Here is a 14,799-nt window from a genome sequence, read left to right on the forward strand (position 1 = left end):
CTGAGCCCATGCACCACAACTACTGAGCCTGTGCTCTACAGCCCACAAGCCACAACTACTGAGCCCACGTGCCATAACTACTGAAGCCTGTGAGCCTAGAGCCCGTGCTCCACAAGAGAAACCACTGCAATGAGAAGCCTGCACACCCCAATAAAGAGTAGCCTGCACTCGCCACAACTGGAGAAAGCCTGCACGCAGCAACAAAGACCCGACGCAGCCAAAAATAATAAATAAATAAGTATTTTTAAAAATAAATTGAGGTTTTAAATTTTTGGCAAAAAAAGTCACAGAAGTGCTGTTGTCCCCTTTTCAGTGCATCATAACAAGGGGTTTATGATGTTATTATTATTGGTGATATTTATTTACCTGGTTAAGGTGATATCTGTCAGATTTCCCCTTTGTAATTAATAATTATCTTAAGGAGATATACTTTAAGGCTTAAAAAATATCCTGTTTCTCATCATAATTTCATCTACTAATTTTAGCATCATTAGTGATTCTTGCCTGCAGCAATTATACTGTTCACCTAGTAGTGATATTCTATTTATGTCTTTCCTTCTACATTTAATAATTGGCAATCTACTGTAAGGAAGTGGTCCCTTTTCTTCCACTTATTTTTTGTTCAGTTATTTATATTAGTATGGGCTCATGATTTTTTTATTCTATGAGTTATACTCCAATACTATCATTATTTATTTTATTCCTCAAATTGTCACAGCTGTGACCATTGAGAGTTCCATTAAGTTGGCTTCTGTGTCCTTTTGATATACAACCATCATTTTGTGAACACTTTCTACTTTCTAATACCACAAGATGTTCCAGATTCATCTATTAAAAAAAATTCTGCTCTACCTCTAGAATTAATTATTTCTCTAAGGAGTCCTGGTTACAATTATTGGAGAATAAACCAAGAAACACTAGGTGTGCTCATTGCTACTTAGGTGTCATTGCTTCTAGATTCTCAATGGATAGAGTTAGGAAATATATGTATGTGTACTAACAAATGCATATACACTTCTGTGTTTATTTCTGTATCTGTATATATGTATGTTTAAAATGTGAGTTAAAATAAGTACTTCCACTTCCAGTCCCAAACTATAAAATTTGTTCTAGTCTTTTCCCTTTCCATATTTATAATGTCTTTCTCCACTATTGAGAAACCTGGCTCATATCCACAATATATTTACTTACTTGTTTAATCTTAGAATATACAGTACAATAGTTTATGAATTTCTAACCTATACCAACATAAAAAACAATGTTATTAATTAAAGTACAATATTTTTGTACATTTTTTCAACCTTGCAGTACACCATAAAAATATTGTTTTCCAGAGTTACTTAGGTTAGTTCTTTTCTTTCCTACCCATTTCATTTTAGTTATATTATCCTTTCATAATGCTACTATGTTAATTTGTTAGTTTTTCTCCAATTTTGGGATCTTCCTACATACTGGTTGATTCTAGTGTGTGTGTGTGTGTGTGTATATGAAATATTACCATGGTTTTAAGAGGGCTATACAGCAAGGTATACTCAGAGAATTGTTGCTACCCTCCTCATTCTTACTACTTTGTTCCTGTTCAGTACTTGTTAGATAACCAATCTGATGAGTTTTTGCTTTATTATTCCTATATTTCTTTTGCATAAATGAGCAGTCATATATATTTTCTTATACTCTGCTTCTTTCTTATAATATTTTATAGATACTCTTTTGTACTTTACTTTTTACATTTGCCAATATATCTCAGAAATTATTTCAAATCAATACATTGAGATCTTCCTCATTCTTTTTTTAGAGCTGAGTAGTACTCCATTATGTAGATATACCATAGTTTATTCAACCACTCCCTTATGTATGGATGTTAAAGTTGTTTTAATACTTTCAATTACAAATAATACTGTAATACTTATTTATCTGATTTTCATATTGTCAAAGGTACGTTTTGAGAGTAGATTTTCCTAGAAGTGGGATTTCAGTGTCAAAAGATAAGTGTGTATGTAGTTTAAATTTTTTTAAATTTCAAGAATAGTATAAACAACCCCAATGTATCCATCACCCAGTTTCAACATTCATCAACATTTTGTTTCATTTTCTCTCTCCTCCCCTTTTTTTCTAGAGTACTTTAAAGCAAATTCTACATATGATGTCATTTCCATTTTTAATATGTCCAATAGTATATCTGACTGAGAATAGTTTAGAAAATATACTACCCATAAATGCCACTATTATACCTAACAGAATTAATAATTTTTCAATATTTTCTGATAACCCATTTATATTCAGATTTCACTGATTGTCTCAAAAATACCTTCTTAAAGTTGGTTTGTTTGAAACCTAAACTAGGTCCACCCATTGCCTTGGATTGGTATAATTCTTTTAGTTTCTTCTACAAGATTCTTCTTTTCCCCCTTCCTTTCCTCCATGCCCCCTTCTTTTCTAATATTATTGATCTCAGAGAAATCATGTTCTTTGTCCTATGCAGTATCACAATTTAGATTTGGCTAATTGCTTCCTTATGGTATAATTTTTTTTCTATCCTCAATATTTCCTGCAAATTAGCATTTAGATTTAGAGATTAAAAGGATAAGCTAAAGCAACTTGCCCAGAGCTTTATAACTAGTAAGTGGCAAACTCAGGACTTGAGCTTAGGCAGGCTAACTCCAGAGTTAAGCCTTTTAACCACTACTGTGTACTGCCTCTTTGCATTCCATGGGTAGAAAGTGGGAAGCACAGTGGTCTTTCCAATAGAGAAAATCACTTTTGTAAATGCGTGAGGAAACATGGTACGTCTAGAGAATGTTGAGTGGGCATGGCTTTGAGTGGAGAAAAAAAGTGATGGGAAGTGAGTCTAAAGAATATAGATGAGACCAGATGCTGAAAGATTTCTTTGACCTTTTACTAAGACTTTGATATTTTAATTAATATTGGGTCATCTGATATTACTAGCATTATTAAGCCAGAAGTGTTTTAAATAACTGACAAAAATGTGGAAGATGAACTAGAAGGAGTTGGCCTGATCTTGAGGTTTCTTTTTAAGAAGCTGTAGTTGGTTAAGATAATGGAAAAGGAAGGTCTCAATTAGGGAATAGATCTGAAATTTTCAGGACAGACCTAGTAGGAATTTGACATATTGGGTGCAGAAGACTATCTTAAAATCTATGCTTTATTGTCTTGCTTTTTTTCCCTGAACTAGTCCTTTAGAAAGTTTAGGTTTTGTTGGTATTTATATGGTGAGGAGAAGACAATATCTTCCTTAAGCCAAGGTTATAGCATGTCCTAATTATTACGAATCAATCCAGTAATGTAGTGACAAAGGATCAGTGATAAAAATAGCTCCAATTGGCCCATATTCAGTCATTCAACAAATATCTATTGATCACCTATTATGTGCCAGGCAGTATGCTAGAAAACATTAATTCTGCTGCTCCTAATAATATTACCCGTCTAGAAGGCATTTAACCTGTTGCTCATTATGCTCTCATTACAATAAAATTAGCCTTGCAGATAAGAAGTACCCATCATGTACTGACGCCATGACACTTCTGATCTGAGCTAAATAAGAACAAAAAATCCCCCTCCCCTTGGGAGGAAGGAGCTGGGATGAAAATCAGGGAATACAACCCCCAAACTCCTCCTTTCCCAAAGAATATTCTGCTTCATTTGTATGACCCTCATAACCAGCTTGCCAAAGAAACCCAGGGCAGCAGCTACTCACCTGTCTGCCCGCTCTCCCTCTGAGAGCGTATTCTTGCTTAAACAAATCCTGACTTTACTTGCTTAAAAAAAAAAAAAAAGTTTTGCATGGTTTCTTATTGTCCAATCTGAACACCACATCAATCATGCAAAGTAGACAAAGCAGTTAAAAGAGGTTTCTCCCCTATGCTATCCTTTTTAAAAAATTAGTTAATTAATTTTTATTTATTTTTAATTTTTTGGCTGCATTGGGTCTTCGATGCTGCACACGGGCTTTTCTCTAGTTGCGGCGAGTGGGGACTTCTCTTCCTTGCGGTGCATAGGCTTCTCATTGCAGTGGCCTCTCCCAATGCGGAGCACAGGCTCTAGGCGGGTGGGCCTCAGCAGCTGTGGCACATGGGCCCAGCAGCTGTGGCTCACGGGCTCTAGAGCACAGGCTCAGCAGTTGTGGCGCATGGGTTTAGTTGCTCCATGGCATGTGGGATCTTCCTGGACCAGGGCTCAAACCCATGTCCCTTGCATTGGCAGGCGGATTCTTAACCACTGTGCCACCAGGGAAGTCCCTCACAATACTATCCTTGACTAATAATAAACATCCAATATAAAACATATTAAACTGATAAATGTGTATACAGTATCAAAAGCATTTTCCACTGCATCAATAGATGTGAATCATGACATCGTATTCTACATACAAGGAGGAAGTCTATGTACATAAATTAGCATATGCATTCATCTCTTCCCTACTGATATGGAAAACAATGCAACACTGTCAACTAATTCAGAAATATCAATGTGGAGAATAGAGCTAAAGTTAGAGGTCAAATGTTTAGTCTTACTTTGCTAATAATATGTGCAAGGAAGAACCAGCTTCTTTGTGTGCCATTATTATTCATCACATCCATTTGTGTTCAATATGTTATTATATATTTTTTTGTTTTTGTTTTCTCCTTTGCTTACTTGCATCTGTAATAAATATTTGGTTTTTGTGATCAAACACAGTTCCATTACTAAGCAACTTGGAAGTTAAAATTGAATTATAAATAGCTAAACACCAGAAGTGAAGCAAAATTCTTTTTGCAACAGCAATTCTGAAATTGTTTTTGTACAGTGTAACAAAACTTCATTATTTTACAATTTTAAGTTTACTGCATATATTTTATTGAAATGATTATTCTCTAAATATCCACATCATTCCATCTGTATCTTCTTCCTACATTTTTCCTACCATTCAGTTATTTTATCCTTTTTGTTTGTTTGTTTCATATTAAAGAATCAAATTTATTTGACTTGCAAAGTTAATGGAATACGGTTTGAAACCAATAGTGGTTCAAACTTTTTCTTAAGCCCATAGCCTGACATATCTGAACCCAAAAGCCTGATTCAAAGAGAAGTGCACTATCCTTGCTAAGGCTTCAGCACCTTATCTCTCAGAATGTTCAATTCCTAGAATTTCTCAGATTTTAGGTAGTAAGCTATTTTATGACTTTTTTGTAGATTTCCAGTATGAATACATTTCCAAAATAATCTGGTTATTCAACTGCTATTTTAGTCTTCTAATAACTAACATTTAAATAACCTGAATCTTTTCTTTTTCTAACTTTACATATATATTTTAATCTTCCCTTTATAATATTCTTTTTCCTTCCAGTTTTATTGAAATATAATTGAAATACAGCACTATATAAGTTTAAGGTGTATAGCATAATGATCTGACTTACATACATCATGAGATGATTACTACAGGTTTAGTGAACATCCATCATCTCATATAGATACAAAATTAAAGAAATAGAAAAAAATTGTTTTCCTTGTTATAACTCTTAGTTTACTGTCTTAAAAACTTTCATATATAATGTACAGCAGTGTTAATTATATTTATCAGGTTGTACATTATATCCCTAGTACTTATTTATCTTATAACTAGAAGTTTGTACCTTTTGACTACCTTCATCCAATTCTCCCTCCTCTCTAATATATAGGTTATTATATATTTGTATGTAATTCTTAAATTGAAAATTTTGGTTCCCACTAAGCTTATAGTATTTGACCTAATATTTTCATTCAATTTTATACTTGTGAACTACAGATAAAAATAAAAACTACTCATATTCCTAATTTAAAATTATTAGTAGTATAAGAAGTAAGATGTCCTCTGCCCCTATCTTGCCCATAAGTCTCATATAATAGAAATAGCTACTGATAACATTATGGTGCATTATACATATAGGATTTTTATATATGAAATATAGATACCAGTGTCTAATATAGAAATTCATATGCATATTCTTATTTTTAAAAATTAATTAATTAATTAATTTTTTGCTGCTTGGGTCTTTGTTGCTGCGTGCGGGCTTTCTCTAGTTGCGGTGAGTGGGGGCTACTCTTCGTGGTGGTGTGCAGGCTTCTCATTGTGGTGGCTTCTCTTGTTGCATAGTATGGTCTCTAGGCACATAGGCTTCAGTAGTTGTGGCTCACGGGCGTCAGTAGTTATGGCTCGTGGGCTCTAGAGTGCAGGCTCAGTAGCTGTGGCTCACGGACTTAGTTGCTCTGTGGCATGTGGGATCTTCCCAGACCAGGGCTCGAACCTGTGTCCCCTGCCTTGGCAGGCAGATTCTTAACCACTGTGCCACCAGGGAAGCCCAATATTCTTATTTTTTTAAACTTAATATATCTTTGGCATCTTCTAGGTCAGTATGTATAGATCATTCTTAAGGTGTATATTATTTTGTTAAAAAGATACCATATTTTCTTCTTTTCTCATTGATGATTCCTTCTCAGTCATTTCTTAATTTTTCTAAATGTTGGAGTTCCACAGGGCTCAGTCCTCAAGGTACTTCCATTCTCTGCATTTACCCCTGGATGATTTCATCCAGTCTCATGGCTCTAATTATCATCTATCTATATGTCAATGGCTCCCAAATGCCTACAGCCTCATTTTCTTCTCTGAACTATAAATTTATATATACCCATCTGCATAACCTCTTGTTCCACTCGAATGTTTAATAGGACATCTAAAATTTATGCTTATAAACCAAAATTTATGCTTATAAATCCTTGAGTTATACCTCTCTCCAACCTTCTCTTCTAATTCTCCTCATCACAGTAAATGATAATTCCATCCTTCCAACTGTTTGGGCAAAATACCTTGGAGTCATCCTTGACTCCTTTTTCCATAACCCATATCCAATCCATGTGTAACTCTTTTTTGCTTCTACCTTTATAATAAGAATTTGACCACTTCTATCCACTTCCATTGCTATCATGCTGGTTCAAACTACCATCATCTTTCAGTCTCTTGTAACATGTTTCGATATGTACTGTTTTCACTTTCTTTCAGTTGTAAGTTTGCTTTTTAGATTGTGTAGCTTATTGTCTTACCTATAGTTTCCCTATAACATAAGTTTAAGTATTTAACATTTTTAAAATTTTTTTCTGTGACCTATAAGTTATTTGGAAGTATGTTTTTTTTATTTCTCCAATATGTTGGTTTTAAAAATGTGCTTTTTTATTATTTTAATTTAATTGTATTGTGGAGAGAAATTGTGGGTTATATAATACCTATTTTTTGAAATGTTTTGATACTTGCTTTAGGATCTAGTACATGATCAAATTTTGATAATATTCCCTTTGCACTTGAGAACAATGTACATTTTCTAAATGTTGGAATCAAAATTCTGTAATGTCCATTAGGTCAATTTGGTAAGTTGAATTGTTCATACCATCTATATCTTTGTTGAGTATTTTCTGCCTGACCTGTCAATAACAAGAAACAAATTCTTTCTCCATCATAAGCCCACAATCTCGCCATATTTCTAAAGACCATTCACAATTGCAAACTGGGGTTTGGCAATTGCATGTACTAGGGAAGAGGGATTGGAAGGGAAGCAGGGGCTGATGTTTTAGTATATGAGTCCTTTGTGAAATAAGGCCTCTTTTGTAAGAATTCAGATTGAAAACACAAATGTGTGATATTGAAAAAACCTCATAAACATTATAATAAATACTTCCAAACATTACATGCATACTTTCATAATATAAATTCAGTATCTGTTAATTCTAAACTTCATCTGGAGGGATAAATGGATGAGAATAGGCAAGAGATTTTTGAATATGATATGAAGAAGAACTTTGTTTTACCACATATTTAAAAGTCATAAGTTTATTGAAATTATTTCTCTTTCACTTTTGATAGTTTCACTGGGTATAGAATTTGGGGCTGACAGTTTTTTTCTTTTAGCATTTTGAAGCATTTCTTTTAGCATATTGTCTTTCTGTTTGCACAGTTTCTTCTTTTCTTTTTTCTTTTCACACACACACACACACACACACACACACATACACTGTATTTTATTTTTGTAAGAGATAAATAAACTGACACCAAGCATTGAAAATGGATGACCACAACAAAAGCAATGACTGCAATTACCAAACATGAAACACACTCATACTATGTCATAATATTGACATTCAGTCCAGTAATCCTCCACTGTAACAGCTCCTTTACTTTGCAGTGAATATTGATTTGTATAATTTTTGCCTCTGAGTCATTGTGGGATTTTTTTTTTTCAAACAGAAAGTCACAAAAATTATAATCATCCTTATCAGTTCACTCAGTCCCATGTAATTAATTTTTTTTATCTTGATCTTTTGTTAGCACTTTTATGAATTCATCAGTTTTCCATTAAAGTCCTGAAAATGCTTATTCATTCAATTCAGCAGTATAGTCAGTTACCAGAAACCAGTACTTGTCAGAGTCTTTTCCATGAATTCCTTGAAGATGAAACCCTTTCATAGGAACATTTTTGCAAAAGCATCAGAGTACACCCAGAACGGTCTGTAAATGACAAAAGACTTAAAAGTGACCACAGTTAAAGATTTGATGAAAGTTCATAATAATTATAATGAATTGACAAGGAAATTGACAAGGAAATTTAGTTATTTCTGAGATATACATTTTAAAGTAATAACTAGAATTATAACTTATAACATTATACCAAAACATATAAGATTTTTATAAATTTCATGTAATGTCTGAAACATTTATATTAACATATTTCCATACAAATAACCCAAAGAAAGTTTAGCATTAGTTGTTTTTTGTTTGTTTTTTTATACTGCAGGGTCTTATTAGTCATCAATTTTATACACATCAGTGTATACATGTCAATCCCAATCGCCCAATTCAGCACACCACCATCCCCACCCCACTGCAGTTTTCCCCCATTGGTGTCCATACATTTGTTCTCTACATCTGTGTCTCAACTTCTGCCCTGCAAACCAGTTCATCTGTACCATTTTTCTAGGTTGCACATATATGCGTTAATATATGATATTTGTTTTTCTCTTTCTGACTTACTTCACTCTGTACGACAGTCTTTACATCCATCCACGTTTCAACAAATGACTCAATTTCGTTCCTTTTTATGGCTGAGTAATATTCCATTGTATATATGTACCACAACTTCTTTATCCATTCGTCTGTCGATAGACATTTAGGTTGCTTCCATGACCTGGCTATTGTAAATAGTGCTGCAATGAACATTGGGGTGCATGTGTCTTTTTGAATTATGGTTTTCTCTGGGTATATGCCCAGTAGTGGGATTGCTGGATCATATGGTAATTCTATTTTTAGTTTTTTAAGGAACCTCCATACTGTTCTCCATAGTGGCTATATCAATTTACATTCCCACCAACAGGTTTGCACAGTTTCTGATGAGAAGTCTGTTCTAATTAATTTTTTGTTCCCCTATATGCCATGTCTTTTTTATTTTCTCCCTGGCTTCCAGATTATTTATCTTTAGATTTCAGCAGTTTGAATATGATGCATCTAGGAGGGGTTTTTTGTTTGTTTTTGTTTTTAATCCTGCTTAGGGTTCTTTAGATGCTTTGATTTGTGGTGTAGTGTCTTATGTTTGGAAAACTCTTGGCCATTTGCTTTTCAAATATTTCTTCTTTACTCAAAGTAATCTACAGATTCAGTGCAATCCCTATCAAATTATCAATAGCATTTTTCACAGAACTGGAACAAAAACTTTCACAATTTGTATGGAAACAAAAGACACCAAATAGCCAAAGCAATCTTGAGAAAGAAAATGGAGCTGGAGGAATCAGGCTCCCAGACTTCAGACTATACTACAAAGCTACAGTAATTAAGACATTTATGGTCCTGGCACAAAAATAGAACTATAGATCACTGGAGCAGGATAGACAGCCCAGAGATAAACCCACACACATACAGTCACCTTATTTTTGATAAAGAAGGCAAGAATATAAGATGGAGAAAACACAGCCTATTCAATAAGTGGTGCTGGGAAAACTGGACAGCTACACGTAAAGGAATGAAATTAGAACACTCCCTAACACCATACACAAAAATAAACTCAAAATGGATTAAAGACCTAAATGTAAGGCCAGACACTCTAAATCTCTTAGAGGAAAACATAAGAAGAACACTCTATGACATAAATCACAGCAAGATCCTTTGTGACCCACCTCCTAGAGAAATGGAAATAGAAACAAAAGTAAACAAATGGGACCTAATGAAACTTAGTTTTTGCACAGAAAAGGAAAACATAAATAAGACAAAAAGACAACTCTTAGAATGGTAGAAAATATTTGCTAATGAAGCAACTGACAAAGGATTAATCTCCAAAATTTACAAGCAGCTCATGCAGCTCAATAGCAAAAAAACAAACAACCCAATCTAAAAATGGGCAGAAGGCCTAAATAGACATTTCTCCAAAGTAGACATACAGATTGCCAACAAACACATGAAAGGATGCTCAGCATCACTAATCATTAGAGAAATGCAAATCAAAACTACAATGAGGTATCACCTCACACCAGTCAGAATGGCCGTCATCAAAAAATTAGAAACAACAAATGCTGGAGAGGGTGTGGAGAAAAGGGAACCCTCTTGCACTGTTGGTGGGAATGTAAATTGATACCGCCACTACAGAGAACAGTATGGAGGTTCCTTTAAAAACTAAAAATAGAACTACCATCTGACCAGGCAATCCCACTACTGGGCATATACCCTGAGAAGACCATGATTCAAAAAGAGTCATGTACCACAATGTTCATTGCAGCTCTATTTACAATAGCCAGGACATGGAAGCAGCCTAAGTGTCCATTGACAGATGAATGGATAAAGAAGATGTGGCACATATATACAATGGAATATTACTCAGCCATAAAGAGAAATGAAACTGAGTTAGTTGTAGTGAGGTGGATGGACCTAGAGTCTGTCATACAGAGTGAAGTAAGTCAGAAAGAGAAAAACAAATACCATATGGTAACACATATATATGGAATCTCAAAAAAAAAAAAAAAAAAAGAAAGGTTCTGAAGAACCTAGGGGCAGGACAGGAATAAAGACGCAGATGTAGAGAATGGACTTGAGGACATGGGGAGTGGGAAGGGTAAGCTGGGACAAAGTGAGAGAGCGGCATGGACATATATACACTACCAAATGTAAAATAGATAGCTAGTGGGAAGCAGCCACATAGCACAGGGAGATCAGCTTGGTGCTTTGTGACCACCTAGAGGGGTGGTATAGGGACGGTGAGAGTGAGACACAAGAGGGAGGAGTTATGGAGATATATGTATATGTATAGATGATTCACTTTGTGATAAAACAGAAACTAATACACCATTGTAAAGCAATTATACTCCTGTAAAGATGTGAAAAAAAATACAAGTAAATGACAAAAACCTACCATACATTTGAATATTTTAATCAAATAATACTGACTATAGTGATGGTGGAAAGTTTTTTTTTTTAAAAAAGGAAAATTAAACTTGTAAAATAAGATAAGCTGATTGAAAGATATCTAAATAAGGAGTTGGAAGTCCCAGGTTAAAGTTTTAATACAAATATATGTTGGCTGTTTGATCTTGGGTAAAAGTCACTGAATACCTCCTTTGTACTGGCCACCATGATGGGTACTATGAGTACAAAGGTGAAAAAGACACAGTCTCTTCTCTGATAAACCTTACTTAATTTTGAATCACCAAAAATATTAGACAAATGACCTACTCCATTTACCAACATTGATGGATTGGGATATGCTTACTTTCACTTAAGAATTTCACAATATGAGTCATTTTATGATAAAATCATTATGGTCTCACATACTTTTGAAAAATACAGTTTATTCAAGAATATGAACAATGTAATGGATATATTTGATTACTTAATAATAATCACTTAAGTATATCATACAGATACACATGGTCAACATTTAGTGTTTTTCAGAGGAAATGATATAGATTCTGCTTTTATTTTTGTCTCTATAGTAAAATTATTGACAAAGTAATGAAACAAAGATATATTGTTCTATAATTGTTTGCCCTCATACAGTAATTCTCAGCGTCTTTTATTTTATGTTCCACCAACAGTTATATTCAATATATCTCATCAAATTAAAAAGCCTACACTTTCAGAAAAAGTCATATTTTATAAGTATTCTGTCATTATGTTTGTCATTTATTATCAGTATTACACCTGTGAAGAATTACAGTAGAAATTGCTAAGGTTTTAAAATAAGCAAAAATTATTTAGTAGTTGAGAAATGTTATTATATGGTTGAGTATAAATTTTAGTACCTTAGTAGCAATAAAACACAATGATGTTTAATGAAGAATACTGCCATAAATAGGTTTATGTAGAATTCTACACCATCAGGTAGAAAAAGCAGAATAAAGATGTTGGCATCCAGAGGTCAGGTGATGTGGAAGTGAGGTCAGGGGGTGCAGAAGGACACAGATGGTCAAAAGAAATGGAGAAAGAACAGAAGTCAAGTGAATATTCCATAGTAAGCAGTGCTATTGGGAAGCTAAACAACAAAAGGCCTTGTGTACGTGGGAAGAAAGGATGAGAAGAAATTTTGTCCAAGGTAATGAATAATCAAAAGTCATAGATTCCTGGAAGCCAGGGTCAGAAGAACATATGAAGGATAACCAGTTATTGAAATTGTAATGTTAATCCTATGTCCCATCTAAGCTCTAGTAGGTTAGAGGACTTATGACCACACCATGGTACTTGGGACCCATGGTACTTGGATGCCCAAACATATATTGTGGCTCAGTGCTTTTAAAAATATTCTAGTTTGTTAGATATTCCTAATAATTTCAATTTCATGTCTGAACTAAAATTTATTTCACTTTCTAATGTAAGAATGCCTTGCTTAAAGTTAACTCAGTCTATAAAAATTTTAAAAGTGAGTTAGAGGTGAAATTATTCACTTTTAAAATACTAGATTTGTTTTCCTTAATTTTTAAATTATCCTTGCCTTTTCATATATTTATATTACCTGTCTAGCCATATAGGCATCTGAAGTTTTGGTATTTACAAACAAACTTGGTGTTTTATTCCAGTTGTGAAATGGTCAATCTGTGTAGCTTCCAGTTGTCTTTTTTATTAGTGGCTCTAGTGTTTGAGGCTATTATTTGGAACCAGGGAAAATTATGTCCCCATGTAGCTCTTTAAATTGATCCCTGTCTAAAGCAAAACTGCAGATCAGTCCCTTTGCTTCTCCCCAGAGGTCTCAGCTCAAAATATGAAGATGTTCTTTCAGTACTGAAAGTGGAAAAATGTAAAGGTCAGGCTGTATCTCTTCAGAATGTTGGCAAGTCTCTTTACCAATACGCTATTTAATATACCAGTACTTGTAATGAATATGCAGTGATACAGAGGGAAATAAAAAACAGAACTGAAGGATTATAAAAAATATTTTTATACATAATAAGGAAAACATTCCACAGCATACTAAACATTCCATTTCCCTTCATGTTATCTGTCTCTTTGTCGCTCATCCTTTCTCCAATGGTAGCTGTTTGTACTACTCAACCCAAGATCTGCAGCTTTCCATCATATTAAGTTTGAGAGCTTAAATATGGTATTCTCTTCATTTGAATCCTCAGGGTGTTCCCCTCGTTTAATTAGAGCTAGGTGGTTATCCTTTACTCCTAGAAACACTCCAGGATTGCTCTTACATTCAAATGAAACACATTGGGAGGTCTCCTCATGAAGGACAAAGAAAGCCTGTTCTGGCAATTGGTTTTCACATTTTTGTAGCTGAGGAAGACAAGAGAGAAAGTAACCAATATGTGAGTTGGAAGTCCAGAGTCAACTTTACATCCCTGTATTGGAAACTAAAGGAGAATAATTATTCATAACTTGATATTTCTAGCAAGCCTGCTTACTGAGAAGGGTATGGGAGGTGGGGAAGAAATGAGCAGAGGGCCAAAGTAGGGGGATTTGATTTGATTCACTGATAGTATATTTTGAGAGACATGATGGCTTAGAATGACTGGATCTGGATGCAGTATTTCTGGATTCATACTTCTCTTTTGCCATGTAGTATCTCTGAGACCTGGACACTTTGCTTTACCTTTCAAGCCTCAGTTTTTTAGGGTAGCCAGTTTTCTAGATCGGTCAACTCCCAACTTACCCACAGATACATGAGTGATAGAAATGATTATTACTTTAAGTTATTAAGTGTTAGGGATGGTTTGTTACACAGCAAACCTAACCAGTACAATAACTTAATAAGAGAGTTACTGTGAAAATTAAATGAGATAGTACTTGTAAAACCTTTAGCATACTTCTTGGTATATAATAAAGCTCAGTAGGGGTCAGCACTTATTATTGAGTAGTTATATATGCCAAACACTATTATATATACTTAGAAATGTTTTGTTAAGGGAGATGCTGATTACCATCCAGAGTTTATATTAATACCTTGCATGGCTATATTAGTTAGCTCTATATATTGTATATTTATATAATTTATCTTCTATATTATACTTTCATGTTTTCTTCCTTGTGTCCACTTTGGCTTGTTTGTTCCTCAGGATGTTTATAATTCTTCATCATGACCAATATAATACTGCTATTTACTAACTGAAGAAGACAATGCAGTGAATCCTATGATTAAAATGTAGATTATTATGTTATCTATATATCTTGGCATATGGAAATATTTATGACTCTCCCTTTAGCAGTCTCAGAGTATAAAATTAGTTTTTCAATTGCCTAAGAAAACCATATTTTACAAGGAAATACCTCCTGGAAGAACATAGTAGTTCCTACAGCCAAAT

At 34.1% G+C, this 14,799-nt stretch overlaps 2 protein-coding genes across 4 annotated transcripts in view; one reads left to right on the top strand and one right to left on the bottom strand.

Annotated features, from left to right (window-relative positions):
• The window catches only part of RANBP6 (RAN binding protein 6), a 292,381-nt gene that overhangs the window by 140,310 nt on the left and 137,272 nt on the right, over nt 1-14,799 (top strand). The window lies entirely within an intron of this gene.
• The window catches only part of IL33 (interleukin 33), a 34,286-nt gene continuing 31,317 nt past the window's right edge, over nt 11,831-14,799 (bottom strand). For all 3 annotated transcript variants that reach the window (XM_081236866.1, XM_081236864.1, XM_081236865.1), the window contains exon 9: nt 11,831-13,774. In XM_081236866.1, coding sequence (XP_081092992.1) covers nt 13,568-13,774 — 207 coding nt within the window. In that variant the 3' untranslated portion in view covers nt 11,831-13,567. The remainder of the gene's footprint in view (nt 13,775-14,799) is intronic.

Source organism: Mesoplodon bidens (genome assembly GCF_964165515.1).
Source record: "Mesoplodon bidens genome assembly, chromosome: 6".
Lineage (NCBI taxonomy): Eukaryota > Metazoa > Chordata > Mammalia > Artiodactyla > Ziphiidae > Mesoplodon > Mesoplodon bidens.